The sequence below is a fragment of the Diabrotica virgifera genome, chromosome 9 (assembly GCF_917563875.1).
Source record: "Diabrotica virgifera virgifera chromosome 9, PGI_DIABVI_V3a".
Taxonomy (NCBI): domain Eukaryota; kingdom Metazoa; phylum Arthropoda; class Insecta; order Coleoptera; family Chrysomelidae; genus Diabrotica; species Diabrotica virgifera.
Window position 1 is genome coordinate 64228690 of NC_065451.1, and position 27748 is coordinate 64256437.

General features: G+C 34.1%; 1 protein-coding gene across 3 annotated transcripts; it reads right to left on the reverse strand.

Moving 5' to 3' along the window:
* Positions 1-5824: 5824 nt before the first annotated feature.
* On the reverse strand, positions 5825-21451 carry LOC126891913 (uncharacterized). Of its 3 annotated transcripts, none has more exons than XR_007700615.1 (3): positions 17463-21451; positions 17294-17410; positions 5825-6283 (listed from the first exon to the last, which is right to left on the reverse strand). XR_007700615.1 is itself a non-coding variant. In XM_050661257.1 (3 exons), the coding sequence occupies exons 1-3, from the start codon at positions 17526-17528 to the stop codon at positions 6074-6076; spliced, it is 393 nt and encodes a 130-aa protein (XP_050517214.1). In that variant the 5' UTR covers positions 17529-19000; the 3' UTR covers positions 5825-6073. The 3 variants fall into 3 exon arrangements, 1 of the variants encoding a protein (XP_050517214.1); XM_050661257.1 differs by having other exon boundaries at positions 17463-19000; XR_007700614.1 differs by having other exon boundaries at positions 17294-21451.
* Positions 21452-27748: the final 6297 nt, after the last annotated feature.

A 27748-nucleotide genomic window follows, 5' to 3' on the forward strand; every position in this document is an offset into this window, starting at 1 on the left:
GGTAAGCTGTTTGTTTTGATATTCAAATCCCTCAATCAAGTGACGACACCAATATCCTACGTTCGACTGGATCTGGGAGATGTCACTTTTACCAGAGACCCCAGTTGATTTACCCAGTTTTTATGATGAACAATTAATCAGTTTTAAAAGATAAGTTTGTTTTCTTGATTGTCTGGTTTTAGAATTAATTTTTGTTTTTTGGTTAATTAAAGCATATTTTTTTACTTCTTTAATAAAATTATTAATTAAAAGTTCTTTTTATTATTCATTACATAGGTATTGGAAAACTCTTTGTTTCGCAGACGACCAAATACTAATAGCACAAGACTGCGATGATATCTGTTAAGTACATGGCAAGAAAGCTAACAGGCGAATACAGGAAATTGGGACTAGAAATCAACATAGGAAAACCCAAATATATGAATATCGGTGGAACGCAGTAGGAGCTGATACTAGAAGTAGGAGAAACAATCAGTAAATGTAACGAATATAAATACCTGGGTATGAAAATCCTGGGTATCCTATAAATACCTGGTAATAGTGGCAACACGCGTGCGTGGCAATGCGTAAACCAGATGCCATTGTTTGTCACTGCTGCCCAGCCTAGCTTGTAACTCGTGTGCATATTATTTTGTATTCTTGGCTGTTTGGAGTTACCTATAATAAACTTTGAGTTTCCATTGCTCTCTAGTGATATTCTGACAGTACTATACTATTATTTGTAAATTTAGTAAACATTGCACGTTCGTTAGTCTAGTGGTACCAGAACATCATGGGAAAAGCCAAAGACATCTAACCAAGGAAAATAGCAGAAATAAAGACTCTATTATTCAACACTAACCACTCAAACAGAAACATAGCATCCATTTCTAAACTTTCAAAGGCAACTGTGTACCGTATAAAGAAAAAACTTCTTCTTCTTAAGGTGCCTATCCGTTCCGGATGTTGGCGATCAGCATGGCTATCCTAACTTTGCTTGCTGCTATTCCGAATAGTCCGGTTGTCGATGTATTAAACCACTTTCTCAGGTTTTGAAGCCAAGATATTCTTCTTCTCCCTGGTCCTCTCTTTCCAAATACCCTGCCTTGAAGAATGAGTTGCAACAAGCCATATCTCTGTTCATTCCTCATAACATAACCAAGATATTCTAGTTTGCGCTCTTGGATTTTATTAATAATCTCGCATTCCTTGCGCCTATTCTACGTAGAACCTCAACATTAGTCACACGATCCACCCACGAAATTCTCAAAATGCGCCTGTAACATCACATCTCGAATGCCTCGAGTTTTCTCAAAGAAGCCTCGGAAAGTGTCCAGGCCTCTACTCCGTATAATAACGTAGAAAATACATAGCATCTGATGATAGAGATTTTGGTAGCAAGACGTAAATCGTGGCTTCTAAAGAGAGACTTCATCATTATGAACGCTGATCTCGCTTTTCCTATGCGTTGTTTTATTTCAATTGAGTGGTCCCACTGGCTGTTTATGTTGGTACCAAGGTATGTGTAGCTGTCGACCCTGTCAATGAGTTGTTGGTTAACTAAAAGCTGTGTATTTAATATTTCGCGCTTACTGACTACCATGTACTTTGTTTTTTTTTCGTATTGAGATCAAGTCCGTATTCTCTACTTATATCTTAATGTTGTTCTGAAGCTATTTTCTTGTGGCATTTTTATAATAAATTATTTTTAATGGGAAATAATCGACAATTTTTCCAAAAAAATGATTTTATTAATGTTTCGAAGCCCAAATCGGGTTTCGTTGTCAAAATACAAAATACTACAGTAGTATTTTACTTCCCATTTTTATTTCCCATTAAAACTAATTTACTACTTATATCTGATATGCGCAACATTATTCTTTGCAAACCATTTAGACTGTCTGCAAAAACTACAGCGTCGTTGACATATCTAATGTTGTTCAAACGCACTCCGTTGACTAATACGCCTTCCTGTAGTTCTCCTAGCGCTTGGTCGAAGATACATTCAGAGTATATATTAAACAGCACCGGGGACAGGATGCATCCTTGCCTCACTCCTCTATCTATGGAGACTGCCTCTGTCAATTGGTCATCCACTTTAATATTGGCAGTTTGGTTGTAATACAAATTATATAAGATTCTCAAGTCTCTATCATCTACTCCCGCTTCTTTCAAGATGTTTAAGAGTTTATCATGTTTTACTCTATAAAACCCTTTTTGTAGTCGATAAAACAAATATACACGTCACAGTCAACATCCCTGCATATTTGTCTAAGCACTTGGACAGCGAATAGAGCCTCTCGGGTGCCTAAGGCATCGCGGAATCCAAACTGCGTCCATGATATCTGTTTTTCGCATTTTTTATATATTCTGATTCTGCCGTGTATCACTTTCAGAAACGTTTTGAGTAAGTGGCTCATTAGGCTAATTGTTCTGTAGTCTTCACATGTTTTGGCATTTACTTTTTTGGGTAAAGTTACGAAGGTCGACTTTAACCAGCTTTGGGGTATTTTTCCAGTAACGTATATTTTGTTGAATACAGTTGTTATCCATTTTATTCCTTGTTCATCCATAAGTTTTAGGAATTCTACATAAAACTGGTCAGGCCCTACAGTCTACAGCTTTACCATCTTTAGTTGTTTTAATAGCTGACGTGACTTCTTCAATGGTAATCGAGTGTCCTATTTGGCATTCAGAGTCTTCAATGGTATTCTGCCTTTCATCTGCAAAAAATACTTCCACATATTTTTTCCTCACTTAACAGTGGTTTGCCTTGGTTATCTGTCAAACACCCAACTCTTCTAGGTTTGTATAAGCCTGCAGCTTCTTCAACTTTTTTGTGCATATTGAATGAATCGTGTTTATGTTGCAATTACTGAATTTCCGCACACTGTTCTCTTAGTCGTGTATCCTTAGCTATTCTGATTGCTTTTTTGATCTCTTTATCTATTCTTTTGTATAATGGCATGTCCTGATCTTTGGACTTTCGCCTCTCTTCCATCATATCTAAAATCTCGTTTGTCATCCACGATTTCTTCTTTATTTTTGGTGTTTTGAGGAATTTCTCACGTATGTCTTGTGAAACTGTATGCAACTTTTCTATCTCCTGGTCCATTACATCCGATTGAATAACGGTATTCAAGTTGTTCTGTAAGTAGATATTCTATACCAATCCTGGAGCACAGTAGGGTGGGGGAAACCGGTTATTCGAGGTCACGTACCTGTTAGACCGGTTCCTGTCAAGGTCGGACAAGTTTAAGGTCACAGAAAGGTGACCTGTGATGCAAATAGGATCAAAAACCGGTTAGACCGGTTCCAGACAAGGTCGGACAAGTTGAAGATTACGGAAAGTTATCTGAAGGTCACAGTAAGATCACCTGAACGTCACAATAAGGTCACCTGAAGGTTGAGTTCAAGGTAACTTTAAACTTACAGATGTTTCAGTTAGAAAAGTTACACATGTTGTGAGTTTAATTTAGTAACTAGGTTTGTGACAACCTCATTTTTACCTGTATAATCTGAAAATAGACAAATTATTCCTCAAATATATTTCAATTTAACCCATCAGAAATATTTTTAAATAACGTGTTTATAACTGCAAATTTTAATAGCACCGCTGTGTGTGTGTGTGTGTGTGTGTGCATGACAAGTACATTATAATATCTGTTTGAATTCAAAATGAATCTTGTTACAAAGTGCAATCATATGTGAGAATGATCTATACCTCAAACATTTATTAATTTAATTCCAATGTTGAATGGGTTGCATGTGAGAGTTCATTTTAAATGAAGTAAAAGACAGACGTACTCTCAATCATTTAATTGTGTACTTCCGACGACCGGTTTCGCTCTCTATAGGTTGCAGAGCATCATCAGGTCAACGGTTACAAGTCACTAAATGCTACAAATAAAACCAGAGTTAGAACAATGTCTGGTTATAAAAGATGCTAAAGATCCATAAGATCAAGCCAATGTTGAACAACATACATAAAATAGTAAAAACAGCAGACAAATACATATGCATGTAAAAAGGGGGGCAGTAACAAACGTCCCCAAGCTTACAAACACATGCAGATGTATACTGTCAACAATCATGCAATTATAACGTGTCGTACTTACATTCAGATACAAGGAGCTCATTATTCCATAACATGATGTTTCTGCTTAAGTTATGCTAACGGGATATGGTGGAACAGACGGAGAATGTTACAAAGGTAAACAAGTTTATGGTATTTGGGATTTCTTGAGGGTGAAGAGATAGTTGTTGAGAGACAACCAACAAATCTGTGTCTATTCTTGTGTTTGTGAAGTAAAGTAGTGGATGTCATATATACAATTTTTTTAAAATGTTTACTGTTTACAAAAAATTTTTTGGAGGTTTTATTGGTTTTAAAGATTTATATTTTTACTTATTAAAGAATTTGTTTTTATTATTTTATTTATATTTATTAACAGAATTCTATTTATTAATGTGTGTGTTAGTGCAAGATTGACAACGTTTGGATACAGACGGGTAGAATGTGTTTCCACATCTAACATACATAATACACATTCTACCCGTCTGTATTCAAACGTTGTCAATCTTGCACTAACACACACATTAATAAATAGAATTCTGTTAATAAATATAAATAAAATAATAAAAACAAATTCTTTAATAAGTAAAAATATAAATCTTTAAAACCAATAAAACCTCCAAAAAATTTTTTGTAAACAGTAAACATTTTAAAAAAATTGTATATATGACATCCACTACTTTACTTCACAAACACAAGAATAGACACAGATTTGTTGGTTGTCTCTCAACAACTATCTCTTCACCCTCAAGAAATCCCAAATACAATAAACTTGTTTACCTTTGTAACATTCTCCGTCTGTTCCACCACATCCCGTTAGCATAACTTACGCAGAAACATCATGTTATGGAATAATGAGGTTATAGCTCCTTGTATCCGAATGTAAGTACGACACGTTATAATTGCATGATTGTTGACAGTATACATCTGCATGTGTTTGTAAGCTTGGGGACGTTTGTTACTGCCCCCCTTTTTACATGCATATGTATTTGTCTGCTGTTTTTACTATTTTATGTATGTTGTTCAACATTGGCTTGATCTTATGGATCTTTAGCATCTTTTATAACCAGACATTGTTCTAACTCTGGTTTTATTTGTAGCATTAAGTGACTTGTAACCGTTGACCTAATGATGTTCTGCAACCTATAGAGAGCGAAACCGGTCGTCGGAAGTACACTTAAATGATTGAGAGTACGTCTGTCTTTTACTTCATTTAATTTAATTCCTTTTAAAGTTTAAATAACGTAACTACAAATTTTAATTTAAATACAACTATTTCACCTTGTATTATCTGAAAAGATACAAATCTCAAACATTTCTTCAATTTAATTTCTTTTGATTTTTTTTTAGATAACGCCGCTACTGGCAACTGATTTATTTTATAATACTTGTTTCACTGAATAAATCTTTACATTCCAGATATAGTCGGTTCGCTAAACTCAGACGCAACTGGCTAGATATTTTAGTCGATAATTTTTTTGTTTTTTGCCAATTTTGCAAAAATTGGCAAAATTACTAACTATTTAGTGATTATTAACTATTTAGTAATTATTTTTTGCCAATTTTACTAAAATTGGCAAAATTACCGACTAAAATATCTAGAAAGTTGCGTCTGAGTTTAGCGAACAGACTATATTATGCGATCTTGTGTAATATTTGGAATGCAGTCAATATTATTTCTTTACAAAGTGCATTCCAGATATTATACGATGTTGAACAATATGTGGAATGCATCAAGAGAAATACTTCTTAATTAATAAAACAAAATAATATATAACATAAATTTATTTAAAATAAAAATTAATATTTAACAAATTTTTGTGAACTAAATTAAATATTTTTTCGAAATTTTGTTGTTCTTGGTTTAACGTTATTGGCTCTTGCTCCAGCTCCTTTGGAACTTTAATTATTTCCCTTATTCTGATTTCTCTCTCAATTCTTTCATCCTCCATTTTTTTCAGTTTGTCAAATTGGAGACCCCAATCCTGAAAATTGGAGTAGGTCTCTTGGTATTTCACATTAATTTGTTGGTCGGTAATTTCCATGTTTTTTATAATTGAAACAGACCGAGGTTTCTGAATTTGGAGTTGCTGAGGCTCTAGTTGCTGCGGCTGGAGTTGCTGAGGCTCTAGTTGCCGTGGCTGGAATTGGTGAAGTGGAGGAGGATGCTTCCACGTCAAACAGTCCAAAAAGGTCCAGCAGATCCTGGTTTTCCAGAGTCAGGTCAACCTAAAACAAAATTACAGTATAAGAATTTATATTTCAAAATAGTAAGATATATGAGACCATGAGAGTCCTGATATGTATATTACTTGACATAATCCAGCGGTTCTCAATCTTTTTGTGTCATGTACCACCAAATACTTTTTATTATTTTTGGTACCACCTAACTGAAATACATATGTAACTAGGTGATCTAATTAACTATAATAGTGGTGCTGATTTTGGCTGTTTTTGGGTTTTGTGTACCACCTCAAAAAATGAAATGTACCACCAGTGGTACATGTACCACAGATTGAGAACCGCTGACATAATCAAAGAGAATTATCAGAACAATATCCGATTGTTTTAGTTATTCTAATCATTTTCTTTGATTATATCAAGTAATGTAAATATCAGGTCACTCTAGCCTCATATAGAATATAAAAATGTGAAACAGGTTTAAATGAAATGGTTAGAAAACAAAGAAATTAAATACTACAAATACTGCAATAAAATAAAAACAAATTCTACAATGTTCTGGAACTGTTTTCATGTGATATGTTTAATTTTAGTACAATATTTATATGAAATTAAGTCACAATTGTTGGTGAAAAATCCAATCAGTAAGTAATTAAGAAAGGTATAAACTAAAACGGGAAGTTCCCCTTAAAAAAATGTATGTTTTTCACCAACAATTGTGACTGAAATCCATGCCAACAAAATACTAAAATAATTTAATAAAGTTCCTAAATAATTAGTAAAAACAATATAGTGTAGGAAACAGAGGTTGAACCTTGCAAAATGGACACAAGTCCGGTTTTATTTTTTTTTCTGTTATATCAAGAAGTGCTTATTATAACACTAACTTTTTCTGAAAAAACTTCGCCCCGGAACCCCCTCTTCACCCCTTTAAAGGGGGTAATTTGTGGTTTTTGCGGAACGTAGCCCTTCCTGTACCTTTTACAAAATTTTTTTTTATAGAAATATGAAGAGGACTATATTTTCTACGATTTATTTCCCGACAGCATATGTCTATCATCCACCGTTTAGCGGGGGTGGCGCCCCAAAGTTGACAAGTTTTTTAAAAAGATGTTTTTAAAAAATATACAGGGTGTCCCGAAAAGATTGGTCATAAATTATACCACAGATTCTGGGGTCAAAAATAGGTTGATTGAACATCACTTACCTATATACAATAGTGCACACAAAAAAAGTTACAGCCCTTTGAAGTTACAAACTGAAAATCGATTTTTTTTCATATATCGAAAACTGCAAAAGATTTTTTATTTAAAATTGACATGCGGCATTCTTATAATAGCAACATCTTAAAAAAAAATTAAAGTGAAATTTGTGCACTCCACAAAAATTCTATGGGGTTTTTCTTCCCTTAAACCCCCCCAAACTTTTGTGTACGTTCCAATTAAATTATTATTGTTACACTATTAGGTAAACACAATGTTTCTAAAACTTTTTTGCTTCTTAGTACTTTTTCGATAAGCCAGTGTTTATCGAGATATGTTGAATATTTATGGAATCCACCACATATTTGTATATGGTTAAGTACGATTATAGAGAGCTGTTAGTAACCTGAAAATTTATTTATAATTTACATTATTAGGTATATTTTGAAAAAGAAGCCACATCTCGATAAAAGGTGAATTATCAAAAAAAGACTAAGAGACAAAAAAGTTGTAAAAACACTGTGTTTACCTAACGGTACCACAATAATAGTTTAATTGGAACGTACATAAACATTTGGGGGGTTTTTTTTTTTTTTTTCGTGGAATTTATGGCTTTGGTGAGGACCAATTAGCCAGACTATGTTAGATTGTATAAATAGTTTGTGTAAATTGTTTCATAGTATCAAACTTGAGCATGATGTATTCATTTGTTTTGTTAGTAATATGTAGCATTAGTAAAGTGTAAGGTGTTTAATTTTTTTTCCTTCCGCGCTAGAGCATCAACCCGGTTCAACGCCGCGGAGGTTTTAGCCCTCTTTGTGTGTATGTTTTTTTTTTTTTTGTTTTCTTTTTTTTTTGTTTTTTTTTTTTTTTTTTTTTTTTTTTTGTTTTTTTTTTTTTTTTTTTTTGTTTTTTTTTTTTTTTTTTTTTTTTTTTTGGTTTTTTTTTTAATTGGTTCATTTTTTTTACTTGGTTTATTTTTTTTATTATTTTTTTTTTATTTTTTTTGTATTCACCTTTTTTTTTTCCTTTAATGCTTTACATTTAGTTTGTTTTGCAGAATTGCTTACAAAATTGGTTAGTAATTTTACAATTTTAGTTTACAGTTTATGATGTGTTGATGAAGTACATAAAGTATATTATTATTTCCTGAAAAAATAATACAATTTAGGTCTATTGGAAGGTTTATCTTGTAGTGAATTAAGTTTTTATATAGATTATTAATGTTTACAATATTTATTGGACATTCAAGTAAAACATGTACCAATGTACCCATTTTACCACAACTACACAGTGGATCGTCTGTAATTTTTATTTTGTGCTTATAATAAGGTGTTAGTGCATGGTTTGCACGTATTCGATTTATTGTGGCGACAAAGTTTCTGTTTGGTATTTTGTGAAACCATGGTTTTCTGGGGATCCTTGGCTGGTGTTTACAAAAGTTTGTTCCAGTTGTTGATGCACTGTATAGGTTTTGCCACATCTCATTTATTTTGTTCCTTTGATTTAAGAATAAATCGGACGGGGGTAGTTTAAGATTTAGTTCTTCTCCTGATGTTGGAGCTGTTTTTGCTAAGACATCCACCATTTCATTACCTGTTATGCCTGCGTGTCCCTTTACCCATAGATATATGACGACTTTATTCTTGATGTGTATCTCATTATGTAAATACAAGATTTTTGCTTCAATATGATTAACTGATCTATTTATTTTAACATTTTTAAGTTTATCTACTGCACTTTTGCTGTCCGTACATATTATAAATTTGTCGTGGTTAGAGCCGAGTACGTATTTCATAGCTTGCACTATTGCTGTTAGTTCTGCAGTGTATATGGAAGCTTCCTTTGGTAAAATAAATTTTTTGTCAGTATTTTCCTCAAAATGGTAAAAGGCACAACTGGTATATTCTTTTGACTTTGATCCATCAGTGAATATAGAATCATAGTTTGGCCAGTATTTGTTTTTTGTTTCGTTGAACTTTGTTTGATTGATACTTGCTACTTCTTCACTTTCAAAATAGTAGGTTCTAATTTCACGTGAAAAAATTTGTTCAGGTGAGTAAATTAAAACTGGAGGGAGTTGGTTGGAATAGAGTATATCTGTAATGTCAGCTATTTCTGAGAAAGATTCTACTATGAGGGGGGTTTTCTTGAAGTGCCAGTATCTATGGGTCAAAACTTGAACTGTTAGTGACTGTACACTATTGAGGTAAGAAGTTTTTTTTGAAATGGTTTTTATCATGAATTTTCTGCTCAATAGTTGTCTTCTTAGTTTAAGAGGAGGTTCCACGGCTTCAGCTTGTATAATGTTTATGGGCGTTGACTTAAGATATCCCAGGCAAACTCTTAAGCATTTATTTTGTTGTATCTCGATTTTATTTAGATGTGTATCTGCTGCTGTTCCATAGAGTTGACTTCCATAATCCATTATTGATCGTACCATTGTTTTGTAGAATAGTAAAGCCGTATTTGGGTCTGCTCCCCACTTTGCTCTACAAAACGCTCTTAGGATATTTATAGAATTACTTGTTTTTTTGATAATTTGGTGGATACAGTCCTTCCATAATAGTTTTCTATCTAGATGCAGACCAAGATATTTTACAGAGTTACTAATACAGAGTTTATATTTTCCTATTGTTAATTGTCTTTGATAGTTGTTTCTGTTTCTAGAGAAAATACATATATTGGTTTTGGACTCGGATATGGAAAGTCCCATGTTGTCTAGGTATTTTTGGATTTTTATAAATTCAGTGTTGATATTTTCTATACATTTGTCCTCTGATTTGCTACTGGTGTAAATAACAACATCATCAGCGTATTGAATAATTTTAGACTTTTGTGATATAACATTTTCTATATCCATTGTGTACAGGCTGTAGAGGATTGGGCTCAGGATACTACCTTGTGGTAATCCAGATCTACATATTCTTGATTCCGAAATTTCTTGATTTATCTTTAAGGAAACTGATCGATTAGAGTAAGCTGATTTTATGAAGTTGGCAAAGGAGGTTGGTAGACCAATATTGATGAGCTTCTCTTCTAGTATATTTATTTGAACATTATCATATGCTGAAGTTATATCCAAAAATGTGGCCAAAGTGCTGTATTTGTGTGTGAATCCTAGATAGATGTCATTTACTAGTATCGTTAGGGGTTCCAAGGAAGATCTTCCCTTTCTAAAAGCATATTGTGAGTCAGGTAATATTTTTTCATTTTCTAGCCAATATTCAAGCCTGTTCTTTATCATTCTTTCCATGGTTTTAAATATACACGATGATAAAGCTATGGGTCTATATGAATCTGCATTTCCATTCTGTTTTCCAGGTTTTTTGATAGGTACTATGATGTATTCTTTCCACATCGGTGGAAAAGGAATCCTATTTATCCAAATCGAATTGAACAATTCCAACAGGGCTTTCTTATGGTCTAAGGGCATTTTATGCAACATATTATATGAAATGTTATCCGCCCCGGGAGATTTATTATTTGTTGATTTAATGCAATGATCGAGTTCCCATAATTGAAATAACGATTGTAGGAAAGAAGTGTTCCTATTTACAGTAGCTATTTGTTGAGTAATGTTGTTTTCGACCCATGGAGGTGAGATTTTTGTGTGGAATTCGCTTATCCAGTCTTCTTTGGGGTCCATTAGGGGTTTATTCGCTTGTTTTCGGTTTTTATATCGGTTTACTTTGTTCCACACTTCTTTAATTGGTGTATTTTGATTTAGATTTTGGCAGTAATTTATCCAACTTTTTTTCTTAGTTTCTTTAAAAGTTTTTTTAGCTACTGCATCAAGTCTTTTATATTCTGTTAGATTATTAAGATTTGGAGCCTGTGTGTAGGTTAAGAAAGCTTGTTTTCTTGCTTTAGCAGCTATGTTACAGGTTTCGTTCCACCAGTCCTTTGAGCAATGATTTCTATTTTGTGCGTTTGATTTTCGTAACGGAATTGCTTTGTCGGCAGCTTTGTTAATATTGTCGATAATGCCCATTAGTGATGATTTTGGTTCTGTTGCTTCAAGGGTAGCGGTGTATACATCCCAATTAGCAGCCTTGAGTCTCCATATATTATGTTTTGTCTGTTTAATTTGCGCAGGTGGGATATTCCTTCCAAATTGTATGTGTATTGGTAAGTGATTAGAGCCATAAGGTTCTTCTAAAGTACACCACGTAATTAGTTGTGTCAGATCCTGTGTACAGAGGGTCAAGTCTACAGCTGACTTCTTATTGTTTGCTAATGTAGGTGATCCGTCGTTTATAATTACTAGGTTGCATTGTTCGATAGCTTCCAAAAGAATTTTGCCATAGATATCGTCATATCCATCGTTCCATGCCAAACTATGTGCGTTAAAGTCGCCCCCCATTATGAATGGTTTTGGAATTTGTTCCAAAAAGTTAATCCACTGTTGTAATGATATTCTAGTTCTCGGTTTAAGGTATACTGAAACAAAGTAAATTTTTTTATGTATATATGGAAAATTTACCGAGATACAAGTATGTTCAAAGTTGATTGTAGTTGGAATTGAGACTTCTTGGTATATTAAGTCTGATTTTAATAAAATGGCAGAGCCGCCGTACCCGTCGTCCCGGTCACAGCGAATATTGTTGAAGCCTTTAAAATTATAGTATTTTTCTGCTTTAAACCATGTTTCCGATAGAAGTGCAACGGAGTAGTTGCCCCTATCTAGTAGATATTCTAAGTTATTTTTATTAGAAACTGCCGAGCGGCAGTTCCATTGAAGGATATTTATTGCATGGTTGTGGTCTGAGAATGTGATGACGTGTTTCCATTTATAGTTAATTTGACTAAGTTTTCGAGTTCTTCCTTATTTATGTTTATACTTTTTGTTACTAAAACTTTTGTGACAATTTCTATAACTAATTCTAATATTGAATTTATCATGCTCAAGTCTGAAGGAGATGCAACTGGATTATTATTAATATTTCCCTTATAGTTAATGCTGTCTAATATTCCTCCCGTAGGTAATTGAGATCTAGGGGAAGATATAATTTCATTATGCAAAATTAATGTTGGATCTGGACTATTTGGTCTCTGTCTTTTGAATGTTCGAGAATTTGTACTATTTGAATTATTATTGTAGAATATATTATTAGTTGACATTTTGTTAATTGGATTTGATGGGAATTGGGTGGGTGTATAATTATTGGGATTTAATGGAGGGAAAGTTTTGAGGCAGGAGAGGTTTGTAGTTTGTTCCGTATTTATGGATGTTACTTTTGCATAGGAGTTTCTGGGGAACTGTTTGTTTGCGTCTTGATAACTAATATTATTGGAAGACATAGCGTCTTTAATAAGTTTTTGACGCTGAAATTCTTGACACGCGCTTAAATTTGTAGTAAAATGATCCCCCGAACAGTTAAAACATTTTGGAGTGAGATCGGTCTTTTTACAATCTTTTGAGTTGTGGGATTCTTGACATTTATCGCACCTAGCCTTGCTCTTACACTGCCCACCTGTATGTCCAAATCGAAGACAATTAAAGCATAATAGCACCTTTTGTTTGTATGGTTCGACTTCCTTTAGTACCTTGTTGATTGTTATATATTTTGGTAGTACTTGTGACTTAAAACTAACTACGCATGTTTTTGTTGGAATGTATTGAGTACCGTTTTCATCTACTTGTCTTCGATTTAATCTTGTGACTTGAAGGACTTCAAATTTACAGTGTAAATCGTACATTTTTATTCTGTTTTTAACATACTCTACTGAAAATTCTGTGGAAATATCTTTTATTACGCCCTGTCTAACTAAAAGAAACTTAGGAATGTATATGTCTAGATTATTTTTTATAAATATTGCTTCATTTTTTTTAGATATGATATAGTTAGCCGATTTATAATCTTTAAATTTTATACGTATTTTATTTCTTCCTACTGCATCAATGCTTACAATTTTTTCATCAATTTCTTTAAAATTTGTGATAATAATGTCACCTATCCTTAACGCGTTTAATCTGCCTTTAAAATCGGGTGAATTATTTTCTAAATACGCGTAAAAAGGTCCTAGGTCGTTTTGTCGGTAAAGAAATTCCTCCCTTTTTATTCCTACTTCTTTGTTAATGTTATTTGTTATTGAAGTGTGTACATTAGCAAAGTCATTATCGATAATGGGTTTATTATTAACAAGTTTTGTGGTACTTATCTGTGTAACTGGAACAAGATTTTGGAATCCTAATAGCTCCTCCTTTGAAGATGTTGCATGTTCTGTATCCATTTGTGTTTCTAAAACATTTTTATCGGGGGCGTCGCCCCCGCTAACTGCACTCATAACTTTTTAATGTTTTTATTCCGATTTCGCTTTTTTATTTGGTGTAATTAATTTACTTTTAAAGTTCACAAAATATTTATTTAAATATCTAATTTATAGACACCGGTTTTAAAAAACAAGCTTCTTTCCTACGCACGTCTGACTACCACGACGAATGGAAGCTAAGTGCATTTGGGGGGTTTAAAGGAACAAAACCCCCATAAAATTTTTATGTAAACATATTAAAAAAGAAGCCGCATCCCGATAAAAACTGGCTTATCTAAAAAATAACAAGAGGCAAAAAAGTTTTAAAAACGTTGTGTTTAACTAATGGTACCACAATAATGAATTAATTGGAACGTACACAAAAGTTTGGGGGGGTTTAAGGGAACAAAACCCCCATAAAATTTTTATGGGGTGGACAAATTTCACTATAATTTTGTTTTAAGATGTTCCTGCCATAAGCATGCCCCATGTCCATTTTCAATAAAAAATCTCTAATAGTTTTCGATATATTGAAAAAAATCGATTTTCATTTTGTAACTTCAAAGGGCTGTAACTTTTTTTATGAGCACATTTGTACTAAGGTAAGTTAGGTTCAATCGAACTATTTTAGACCCCAGAATGTGAGGTATAATTTATGACCAATCTTTTCGGGACACCCTGTATATTTTTCCCTAAAGCGGTGCAGACAACCTCCGATCGTAACACTGCGATGAATGACATCATAAAAAACTGTACCATGCAAAATAATAGCGTTGGTTTCCAAGGATGCGTTGGAAGCCACCGCTTGCTGAGCTTGCACATTCCATTGCCCCAGTGAAGAACCTTGAATTTTTCACCGTAATCTGACGTAATTCATCGCAGTGCTACGGTCGCTGTTTGTCAGTGCCGCTTTCGAGGAAACCCAGGCTTAACTGTAACGGAAATTAAGGAGAAATCCTGCGGCAATTATTCACAAATAAGTGACTGATTTTTTGGTATAGGTTTCACTTAAGGATAATTGCCCTATTTTTAATTACAGGGTGTTACATTTTAAAAGCCCCTTTTTATACCATCTGAACCGTTAATGCTAGAGTAAAAAGACTTTTAGCGATTACCCATGTACTGGTGCTATTTACAAATTTGTATAATTCACCCCCATTTTTCCCCGGAACCACCCCAAAAAAAGAAGAATTAATAAATAAAGTGATTTTCTTGGAATCCTTCACACACAATGCCCTTTATTAATATGCTTCATATATAATTTTGTGCACGTTATTATTACCCATGCATGGACACTAAAAGCGATTTCCTAGCGCAACCCCTATAGCCAAGAAAAAAATAAATAAAATGGGGGGTTGAAATTTTTTTTGTTTTTTGCTTTTTGATCCATATGGGCATATGCTTCATCAATAGTGCTTCTCAAAAATATATATGGTTATTGCAACATCCCTGCGGAAACCACCCCTATCCTTGAAAATATACTGCAGAAACTACCCCTATCCCTTGGCGAGGATGTTTTTACGTTTTTCTCATTACCTATGCATTATTTTTAAACAAAACTTATACAAGGTTAAAGACCACTATTTACTCTAAAAATTAGGTCTTATTCATTTTTTTCGTATAAGCAACCGTTACGGCACAGTGGAGCCGTAAACCTCATATATGCTTTGGCGGGCTCCAGTTTTTGTTTTTTTTCGTCATCTGTTCGTTTTATTGATAAAGTACTTATGTAAAATAAAAGAACACAGTGTAATCTACAAATTATGACCTATGCACATTTTACAAACTTTGCGCCTCAAAGCCACAGTGGTGGCCCAAAATAAATTTTTGCATATTTTCGCCACCTACACGCATTTTATTGCAATAATGCTACATTAATAGCACAATATTTACCTTTAAGTGGTCGCTAAGCAGTGGCGGATCCAGGGAGGGGTGATGGGGGTGATCACCTCCCCCCTCTCAAACCAAGTGATATTATATTCAAAGATTATAAAAATATTCATTTATTTTTATAGAAATTTAGCCAATTGGCACCCCCCTCTTAACTATGCTGGATCCGTCACTGTCGCTAAAGCATAAAAAGTACGCTATTCTTATAAAAATAATAATATAATATGTATAAGTATTTCTATAAAAATAAATGAATATTTTTATAATCTTTAAATATAATATCACTTGGTTTGAAAGGGGGGGTGACCGCCCCATCAGCCCTTCCTGAATCCGCCACTGCTTAGCGACCACCTAAGGGTAAATATTGTGCTATTAAGGTAGCATTAATGCAATAAAATGCGTGTAGGTTGCGAAAATATGCAAAAATTGATTTTGGGCCACCACTGTGGCTTTGGGGCGCAAAGCTTGTAAAATGTGCATAAGTCATAATTTGTAGGTTACACTGTGTTGTTTTATTTTACATAAGTACTTTATCAATAAAACGAACAGATGACGAAAAAAAAAAAACAAAATCTGGAGCCCAGCAAAGCATATATGAGGTTTACGGCGCCACTGTGCCGTAACGGTTGCTTATACGAAAAAAATGAATAAGACCTAATTTTAGAGTAAATAATGGTCTTTAACCTTGTATAAGTTTTGTTTTAAAATAATGCATAGGTAATGAGAAAATCGTAAAAACATGCTCGCCAAGGGATAGGGGTAGTTTTTGCAGTATATTTTTAAGGATAGGGGTGGTTTCCGCAGGGATGTTGCAATAACCATATATATTTTTGAAAAGCACTATTGATGAAGCATATGGCCATATGGATCAAAAAGCAAAAAAACAAAAAAAAAAAATTTCAACCCCCCATTTTATTTATTATTTTGGCTACATGGGTTGCACTAGGAAATCGCTTTTGGTGTCCATGCATGGGTAATAATAACGTGCACAAAAGGATATATGAAGCATATTAATAAAGGGCATTGTGTGTGAAGGATTCCAAGAAAATCACTTTATTTATTAATTCTTCTTTTTTTTTGGGGTGGTTCCGGGGAAAAAATGGGGGTGCATTATACAAATTTGTAAATAGCACCAGTACATGGGTAATCGCTGAAAGTATTTTTACTCTAGCATAAACGGTCCAGATGGTATAAAAAGGGGTTTTTTAAAATGTAACACCCTGTAATTAAAAAAAGGGCAATTACCCTTAAGTGAAACCTATACCAAAAAATCAATCAATTATTTGTGAATAATTGCCGCAGGATTTCTTCTTAATTTCCGTTAGTTAGGGAAAAATATATATTTTTTAAAAACATCTTTTTTAAAAACTTGTCAACTTTGGGGCGCCACCCCCGCTAAACGGTGGATGATAGACAGATGCTGTCGGGAAATGAATCGTAGAAAATATAGTCCTCTTCATATTTCTATAAAAGAAATTTTTTGTAAAAGGTAGAGGAAGGGCTACGTTCCGCAAAAACCACAAATTAACCCCTTTAAAGGCGTGAAAACGGGGGTTCCGGGGCGAAATTTTTTCAAAAAAAGTTAGTCTTATAATAAGCACCCCTTGATATACCAGAAAAAAAAATAAAACCGGACTTGTGTCCATTTTGCAAGGTTCAACCTTTGTTTCAACACTAATAAATCTTACATAATTTAAAAATTAATACTTACAGCTTGTGGTTTATTCAACAGTTGCTCCAGCACCGAAACTTTTTCTACTTTTTGTTTTTTCGCTTTTATGTTTTGTACTCCGTTACGTTTTGGCATCTTGCTAATAATGTAGAAGAACTGATGCTAAAAATTATTAAATGCTGAATTTATATAGAAGATACCTACTTACACGCTGTAAAGTCATTCCTTCGCTAAGGAACGATGAACCCTGTGTGTAAAAATGCCGGCCGACCATCGTTCCCGCATAAGCATAACCTGTGTTATAAAATCACATTATTGGCCATTCGCTTTCGCTTTCGTTCGCATGAGGTAAAAGGCAGTTAACCTTGAAACCTAAATTGTCGATACAAATGCAATTATTATACACTGCGCGTCACGAAAAAGAGGCCACCTAGAATTTTGTAAGAATTTTTCAATAACTTTAAGTTTATACAATTTATTCTATTGTAACTAAATTTCCACAATGCAGAAACACTTTTAGCGTCTTTTAGGTACCGACAAACGGTGCCGACAGGTCAATTAAGGGTAATAAGTTTGCAAAATTGATATCAGTTTTACGACTTCGGATAATGCATGTGTTGTTTGTACCTTATTTTTCTTGAAATATGGCTATTTTGTTTTTCACAAACCTTTCACTAGAGTACAGTTGTTGTAAGAGTAAACTTGTGCAATTTTTAAATTTAAAACTATGGCTGAGAAATTTGCTAGAGCTGTTCAAATTGTTACTTTAATTGGTAATGGAATAAGCCAAAGAGAAGTGGCCAGACAGCTTGGAGTTAGTTGTTGTATGGTCCAAAAAACTTACCAACGATTCGTAGAGACTGGATCTCACGAATGACGACCAGGATCAGGCCTGAGAAGAATCACGACGGCCAGAGAAGACCGTTCTTTACAACGCACTTCTTTGCAAAATCAGTTCTTTACGGCTAGAGTAATCGAAAAAAGTTTTCAAAATGCTCACGGATGGACATTACGCACTTCTACCGTGAGAAGAACGTTGAGGGAATTTGGTCTAAGGGCTCGCTGTCCAGCAACAGGACCTTTGTTAACAGCAGCACATCGACAACGCCGACTACAGTTTGCTAGAGACCACGAGCATTGGACGATAGAATATTGGAAAAATGTTTTGTTTAGTGATGAGTCTAGGATGGTTCTTTATGGCTCAGATGGTCGTATCAAAACATACAGAAGACGTGGGGAACGATATGCTGCTTGTGTTCGACGAGTACGTGTTGCTTTTGGAGGAGGTTCGGTAATGTTTTGGGCAGGCATTTCATTCGAAGGCCGTACTGATCTCGTATTTATTGATAGAGGAGCGTTGAATGCTCACCGATACATTACCGAAATTTTAGATGAGCATGTAATGCCTTTTGCTGGGTTTGTCGGCGAAAAGTTTATTTTTATGCAAGACAACGCGCGGCCACACGTAGCCAGGATGGTATCGCAATACCTGGAAACTGTGGGTGTGCCAAAAATGAACTTTCCGGCTCAAATTCCAGATTTGAACCCGATTGAACATGTTTCTGACCAACTCAAACGAAGGGTAAGAAACAGAATACCTGCTCCAATAAATCGTGAGCAGCTTCGGTTGGCGCTCATGGAAGAATGGGAAGCTTTTCCTCAAAACGACATCCAGAATTTGATTAATTCAATGCCAAATCGAATGAGGAGTGTAATTCACAATAGAGGTGGTAATACACAGTATTAATAATCACGAGTTAATTGTAATTTTTATAAATAAAACAGAAAAAATGTACAATGTTAATTTCTTTTATTTTTCAATAAAATCATTCTTTTGGAAAAAGTTACTTTTTTTGACATTTTTTATTTAAAAAATGATTGCATACTGCTTTAGAACATATTCTTAAATATTACACAAACATCTAATGACAATCACTTTCTGGTATGATTTGTAAAAATTAAAAAATGCCAAAAATTTTAGGTGGCCTCTTTTTAATGACGCGCAGTGTACTTATACCTTTATCGTCGGCCTAAGTTTCCAAAATATTTTATTTTGTTTAATGCTACAACATAGAAAATACTTGCTCTTGTCAAAAATAGGCTTTATTCTTGAAAAATTGGGAGTTAGGTAATATGCGTTCCCTGAGCATGGGTTGGCATCAGGAGATAGGCAATAATCTAATTAATTGTGCAACTTAAGTATAAAAAAAATTTAAAGACGGCAACACAAGACAAAAGACAAAAAGAAAGAGGCATTTTACAAATGTGGTAAGTTATCATAAAAAAAATGAAAGTCCTTAGGAATTGACGATTTAAGGTCCATTAAGTGTTGAAATTTTTCCGATTTAATTGGTATTGGAGTCGGATACATTAACGGCAACTCTTCTAAATTCCAGATTTTTTTATCTTTTTTCGTGATTCTGTAAGGCAAAGGCATCCATTCTTCTGTATGCCTGATTTTAAAGAGAATTCCGTGTTCATTATACTGAAGTGCTCTAATGTTTGTTACAGTAGGATCACCTGACGATCTACCAGGACGGATGGAACTAATGTATTGAACTTCTTGAAAGTTTTTGAAATATGTATGATCCAAGTACTCCACCACGTAGGGTTTCGGATTTATACGAGCAGTTTGACAAATATTGACATAGTCTGCTGGGACATTTATGACTCGGTTTTTTAGTTTTCGCTCGATTGTGGAGTGCATTGAATCGCACTCCATTTGCGTATGCCCTTTTTCTAAAAATTTTTGCTCAATTGTAATCCCATGCTTTTGTGCAAAGTTGAAAAGTGCATTGGCAAGAATTGCATTTCTGTTTTGTCCAGTGCAGCCATCACTGTACAAAATGACTTTACTAGTAGAGTTTTTTTGGGGTATAATATTAGTCTCTAAAAACTTGTAAATGATGGTAGCAAATGTGTTGGCAGTTAGTCCAGCATGACCCTCATGCCAGAGGAAACAATATCCATCCAAGGATTTAATGTCCATAATTGTAAAATTATGGACTATTAATTTTGTTTTATAATATAGAGCGCTGACATTAGATTTTGGACTCAGTAGAACTGATTGCAAATCCATTGAAAAAACTTTTACATCTTCTTTTGTTTTGTCAACCTCTTTTTCCTTTCGTGCCTCCTCCTTTTTCTTCTGATGTTCTTGATAGGTAGCTTCGTCAATATTACCAGTCTTGTAACCCACACACGTATCACATTCGTCCTTTTTAGGTGAAAAAAGTGCTAAATTAAAATCGTCGAAACTGTTATTAAATGCTGCAATAGATAGCGGTTGTGAATCGTTTTTTGTACACCAGTCATTCTTATAAAACCGGTATAATTCCATTTTTGTTTGCCAAGATCTTTCAAGGTATAATTTCTTTGTGCTCTTTCGACAATAATGTGACTCTAGTTTTGGAAGAACTGTAAAGAAATTGCAAAAATTTTCTTTTTGTTTGTCGATTTTCGCTTTTCTAGGAATAACTATTTGGGAGGAATTATTATCACGCGTATCATTAAGGTCATAATCCACCAAATCATTTGCAGTGTGTTGTGATTTATTTTTTTCAATCAACCAATGTGCAACAGTTCTTGGTGCAACTGAAAGAGTATTGCAAAACATTGTTTTGCACACTCTTATCTTGGATGTTGTTTGAAGAAAATATATATAGGAAAATTCCCTTCTTGACTCGTTCTCTATTTTTCGATCCCTAGCTCTTGAAGTACTTTTCTTTTCAACCAGCGTCCTTAGAAACAATTGTTTTTCGTTCCACAAAAAATTCCAAAATCTTGTAAAAATTTCTGTTCTTTGATCTTCTGTTATCTCATTGCACTTCATTACTGATTTCCCATTATTCATTACTGATTTACCACTGCATTTTCATCTCGGTCCTATAGCTTTTGCTTTTTTTTAAATATCATAATTCCATTTTTCTTCTTGCTTTTGTTTTCCAAAATATTCCTTTCCTTCTTGTCTCAAAATCTTATTTCTATTTTTCTTCCATTCCTTTTGATCTACATGACGTCTCTTTCTGCGTATCCGTGAAGGGGTTTGCATTGGAGTGTTATTTTGTAGCTCTTCTACTACTTCATTTTCATTTTCACTTGAACTTGTTTCATTTTCACTGGGTTCATAAGATTTATCTGAACGACTAGAAGAAGCTTCAATAACTTCTTCTTCCAAAATGGAGGTTGGCACTTCTTCACCATTTCATCTTCAGGAAAATTTGAGGAGATAAAATTCAGGTTAGCAACTTTTTCTTCAGCTAGGGTGAGTAAATCATCATCAGTAATTAAATTTTCGTCAGCTAATAAGTGGTGATTAGATGCTGAGGAGCTTGCTAGATTAGTACTATCAGTTAAGAGTGTAGATAAATCCTTATCTTGATCAAAAGTATCACAAAATGTTAACAAATCTCTTGTTACATCGCTTTCGGCATCGCTTTGTCTGTTGGGCTTTTCCTGGATGTTTTGCTTAGCCAATAAAAGCATTTTCATCGCACGGGATTGCGGATTCATTCTGAAATATACAGCGTTAATTAGAAAGTATACTTTTATGTACCTAGCTAAGCAAAAATTCAGAATGTTATTATAGGGAAAAAAATATTAAAGGTAGGTACCTATGTGGTTTATCATCGAAACTATAATGGCCTATCTCCTATCCAAACTAAGTAAATATAAAATGAAAATTGCCTAACTCCAACACGATATTTTAACATCAGATTTACCCAAAAACGCACAAAAATTAAATACTAAATTTATATTCTCTAGATAATTTGAACGTCAAAGGTAATTAAAGCATTAAAAAATTATTGATACTTACCTCAGATATTGTTTTATGCACATAAAATTAAGAACAACGTTTCACCTGTTATTACCATTACACACTGGGAGTTAGGCCAACTGCGTATTGTTGAAAATCAAGCCGGAGATAGGCGAGTTTCGACTGGTATTTTGTCGCGGCATTTTTGACATTTCGGTTGTTAGGCGTATTTAAGTCGACGCGGTTAATTTTTATGAACCCAACCAACCTAAAATGTTAATTTGAGCTAAAAGTGGAGTTAGGCCATTTGCATCTTAAGCCGACGTTATAGTCATTCCTTTGTGTCCGTAAAACGAGTTCATCTGAAAACCGTTCATCACCATGAAAATATCTTGCCGGGACACATACATACTCTCCGCCAAAAGATTCTATCACGAAGCAATTTACAAAACGCGATCAAGTATATAGTCCACGCGGTGAGACAGCTCCCGTCTGAAAAAAAATTTCTGATTCGGTTTCTTTGTGGATTCCTATTCAAAAATGTCACCTTTAACCAAATCTGAAGGGTGCCGGGCGGAATTTTTGGGCAAAAATTGTTTAAACAATCTTTTTAAACAAATACAAAAGATCATGTTTTTTTGCTCTGAAACATAAATTTTTAGTTTTTTTGGGCCAATCTAAACAAGAAAGGTATCTTGTAATTTTTCTCAGAAGTTGATAGTTTTTGAGTTATAGGCGATTTAAAATCTGAAAAATGCGAAAATACGCATTTTCGAGGCTTAAAAACATATTTAAATTAGTATTTTTGAGGTTGCCAGATACTTAGATTGAAGACTGAACATTCAGCTTCAAGATTCTGAAGAGTGATCGCGTCTGACTTTATTTATACCGTTGTTTTTTAATTGTTAAATATGAGTGTTTATCCGATCTTTTTGCCGGTGCGGCGCGCTCCATTTCAAAAATCTCCTATTTCATCTAAAAAAATATTTTTTTCTAGATTCTTTGTGATATTCTAAATAAAATAAGTTTCTTGCCATTTTTCTCAAATGTTAACAGTTATTAAGTTATAAACGATTTAAAATCCGAAAAATGACAAAAAAACCTAGAAAAGAACCTAGAAGGAGAATCTAGAAAAAATATTTTTCGGAGAAAAATAGGAGATTTTTGAAAAAGAGCGCGCCGCACCGGCATAAAAATCGGATAAACACTCATATTTAACAATTAAAAAACAACAGTATAAATTAAAGTTAGACGCGATCACTCTTCAGAATCTTGAAGCAGAATATTTAATCTTCAATTTAAGTATCTCGCAACCTCAAAAATACTAATTTGAATAAGAGTTTTTAAGCCTCGAAAATGCGTATTTTCGCATTTTTCAGATTTTAAATCGCTATAACTCGAAAACTATCAATTTCTGAGAAAATTTACAAGATACCTTTCTTGTTCAAAATGACCCACGAAACTCAAAAATATTTGTTACGGAGCAAAAAAACGTGATCTTTTGTATTTGTTTAAAAAAATTGTTCAAACAAATTCTGCCCAAAAATTCCGCCCGGCACCCTTCAGATTTGTTTAAAGGGGACGTTTTTGAATAGGAATCCACAAAGAAACCTAATCAGAAATTTTTCCAGACGGGAGCGGTCTCACCACATGGACTAATACGAGAATTTTTATTTCAGAATTAATAAGTGATTTTATTGATATACTGAATTATTATTCTAAATATAAGGTGATTCAAATAATTAAAAATGATAAAATTTATATCAATAATAAATAAATTAGAGGGATTATGATCCAACCTTAAAAGTCCACTGCTGAACATAGACCTCCTGTTTCCAAGCCCGTTTATTCTGCACAACTTTCTAGATTCTAGACTATGGAGTTGGTTTAAGTTCTTGTTTATCTCTTCTGTGTGGAATTATTATGTCGATTAAATATAGGGTGATTCAAATTTAGGAGATGATTTATAACAATTATAAAAAATAGATAACAGGGTTCCTGATCCAACCTCAAATGTCCACTGCTGAACGTAAGCCTCTTCCTACTCACATATTCCGATTGTAGTTATTTCATTAGCCTCTTGTGCTCCATTCCATGTGACCAAACCAGCTCAAAAGGTTCTAATCTATATATTTATATGGAGTTGTCTTACACAAAATTAAGATCTCTTCTTCTGTTTCACAGTATTGTGATGAAATCTTCTTTCTCTCTTAGTACTGTCTAGCGCGTCTGATTCCGCCACTTCTTCTTCTTCTTATAATATCTTTGTTTTATCTTTTCTCCCAAAAGGTATAACTAACATAATCTACTCCGTTATTCTTCTTTGTGTAACTTTCAGTGTAAATGTTGAATAGTAAAAGGTTAAGGTTAAAGTTATCCACTGCTGAACATAGACCTCCTCGTGTTTCTAAACCCGTTTATTCTGCACCGCTTTCTAGACTATGGAGTTGGTTTAAGTACTTGTTTATCTCTTCTATGTCGAATTATTATGTCGATTAAATATAGGGTGATTCAAATTTAGGAGATGATTTATACCAATTATGTATATAGATTTTAATCTTTAGACTATCCACTACTTATTCTCAAATTTTTAAGCAAATCGATCCATTCTGTAAAAATTGCGAGGTGAAAAGCTTCGGTTCCTGGACTAATAGTTTAGATGAAAGTGAATCCCAAAAAGGTAATTTTTTGTCGGTTGATCTTTTACTATATCTAAATATTATGATCCTGTTTTAGCTAAATTAATCGATAAAAACAATAACTTAAACAAATTACTTGGGCCAACAAATACAAAACGTATTCATAAATTTGCTGGCTCAAGAAACTGAAAACAAATTTATTAATTTAATTAAAAAAACTTGTTTTTATTCAATAATTATTGATACCACTCAAGATATTTCAAAACACGATCAGCTTAGTTTTATTTTCCGGTATGTAAAAATAAATTGCGATGAAAATAATTGACCTTCCAAAGCAGAAGTAGTTGAAAGTTTTTGGGATTTATTTGCATATTAGACCAAAGTGCAGAAGGTCCTGTAAATGAAATTTTAAAATGTATACAATCAAAGCACCTTTCCGTACACAACTGCAGAGGAAAGGGGTATGATGGGGCAAGCGTTATGAGTGGTGTATATTCAGGCGTACAAAGGCGCATAACTGACATTGAAAAAACAGTTTCCTATCTTCATGTGCATCCCATGATCTGAACCTAGTGTTGAATGATGCCGTTGCTGGTGTACAGGAGTTGGTTTTTTACGACATAATTAAGAGATTATATGTTTTATTTACTAATAATTATTAATAATTATTAATAATTATACTAATACACCGTTGATTGAAATATTATGACCAGTCATAATATTTCAATCAACGCTAATACTAATAGCAGAAACTATTACAGATCTACAAAGAATTTTAGATAAGGTTGTTGCAACGAGTGAAGAATTTGGTCTGTCACAAAACATAAAAATTCAGAATTATAACTATTTAGGGACAAACATTAGTGAAACAAACGATTATACCAAAGAAATCCGAATTAGAATAGAAAAGGCTAGAAGTGCATTCACTAATATGAAACAAATATTATGTAGTAAAGACCTCAGCCTAAATCTTAGAAAGCGAGTACTAAAATGTTATGTATTTTCTGTTTTTTTTGTATGGTGTGGACATGGACTCTCAATAAACAATGCCTCAATAGATTGGAAGCATTTGAGATGTGGACGTATCAAAGAATGCTGAGAATCTCCTGGACAGAGAGAATAACCAATGAGGAAGTACTAAGGAGAATACAGAACAGCAGGGAGATACTGGATTCCATCAAAATAAGAAAACTTCAATACTTGGGTCATATAAACGTGGTGACAGATATGAACTCCTAAAATTAATTATGCAGGGAAAGATTCAAGGAAGGCGCAGCATAGTTAGGAGAAAAATGTCCTGGCTGAGAAATCTCAGTGAATGGTTTGGATGCAGCTCAACTGAACTCTTTCGGGATGTAGTGTCAAAAGTGAGAATAGCAGTGATGATTGCCAACCTTCGTTGCGGAGATGGCACGTAAAGAAGAAGATGTTTTTTTTAGTGCAAGTATTAAAAGATGGAATGTACTACATGTTTTTCAACTTTTTTAAAAAACTCGTGATAATCTTCGAGAAATGAGAAATTCGTTATCCGAAATTTTAGCAGAGGCAGCAGGAATAGCAGAATAGTGGAGATTAAACCGGAATTTAAAAATAAAAGGAAAAAACGTATAACAAAATTTACGATGAGCTTAGCTGCGACAAAAAAATAGCTAAATAAAGTAGCAAAAAAAGTTTTGAAGTTAATGTTTTCAATGTTTTAGATATAATATTGCAACAACTTACTAATAGGTTTAGGTTTGTCGGATTAAGAGACATGAAGGTATAATAGGTTTTCATGTCTATTCCCAAAAAATCTATTAACACGAACCGACAAGGCTTTTAAATAAAGGCCAAATATTGTCATTTACACATATTTTAGTAAATGTTTATAATACGGGGCCCACAAAAATTGTCGCGGGGGCCCCCAATCTTCAGCTACGCCACTGTAGTGTGAGCGTATCTACCAAGAGAGTAATGGAACGACACAGACACAGAGGCGGCGGCCATCATATGCTAGAGAGAGAAAGCTAAGCGCCGGTAGAGAGAGATAGATAGACCACCGACCCGAACTGCTCCGTGTTACGCTATTTTTCGGACCTGGCCTAATCTATGTGTTATTATATCTATGCTACGAACACAATAATTGGTTTACAATGAACACAGGTAACACACTATACATCGAGCAACGAGAGAGTCGACCAGAGGCATGTTAACAATAGACCAGGCTAGGGAAATGCCACTCAATGCATCGGGGTGTAACGCCAATATCAAGTACGGTGGTCTAGCTATCTTTGTCTGTCGTACGAGTGTGAGCGTATCTACCAAGAGGTGGGAGTAATGGAACGACACAGACACAGAGGCGGCGGCCATTATATGCTAGAGAGAGAAAGCTAAGCGCCGGTATAGAGAGATAGATATACCACCGACCCGAACTGCTCCGCGTTACGCTATTTTTCGGACCTGGGCCTCGATTTTTGACCCTTCGCTTCGTTATCGAACGTATTCGTTACGTATACTAAACAGATACGAAGCGAATACGTTCGATAACGAAGCGAAGGGTCAAAAATCGAGGCCCTGGCCTAATCTACTTGTTATTATATCTATCATATACATAGGTACGAAGGTGAAACATTGAAATAGGTGCGAAGTAACAGTTTTGCTTGTGTAGAAGTGCAAGCGTGTTGTGTAGTTTTGGAGTGCAGCCCAGGGCGGATCTAGACTTTGCCTTAGGGAGGAACTTTCAATGAAACACTAACCAAAAGATATATGTAAAAAAGATAAACCCAAACTACATAAATAGTAACTTTTATGCATTAAGTTCCCTTAATTTTCCTACTACGTGTTTAGTGTGTTTATTGGGTTGAATTTGTCTATCTGTGGTTAAAGTTTTATGTCAGCTAATATAATTATATGTTTCAAAATTTTTTTCTTTAATTGTGGACCTTATTAGGGGGGAAATTTCCCCCTATTCCCTCCCCGTAGAGCCACCAAGGGCGCAACCTAGTCTGATCGTGAGCAAAATACAGCAATTTTAGTGATGGCGAGTGCAATTTTACTCATGGCTATTTTGTTGAATAAGATGAAGAAAAAAGAACGACGGTGTTGGCACCATAGGCATGA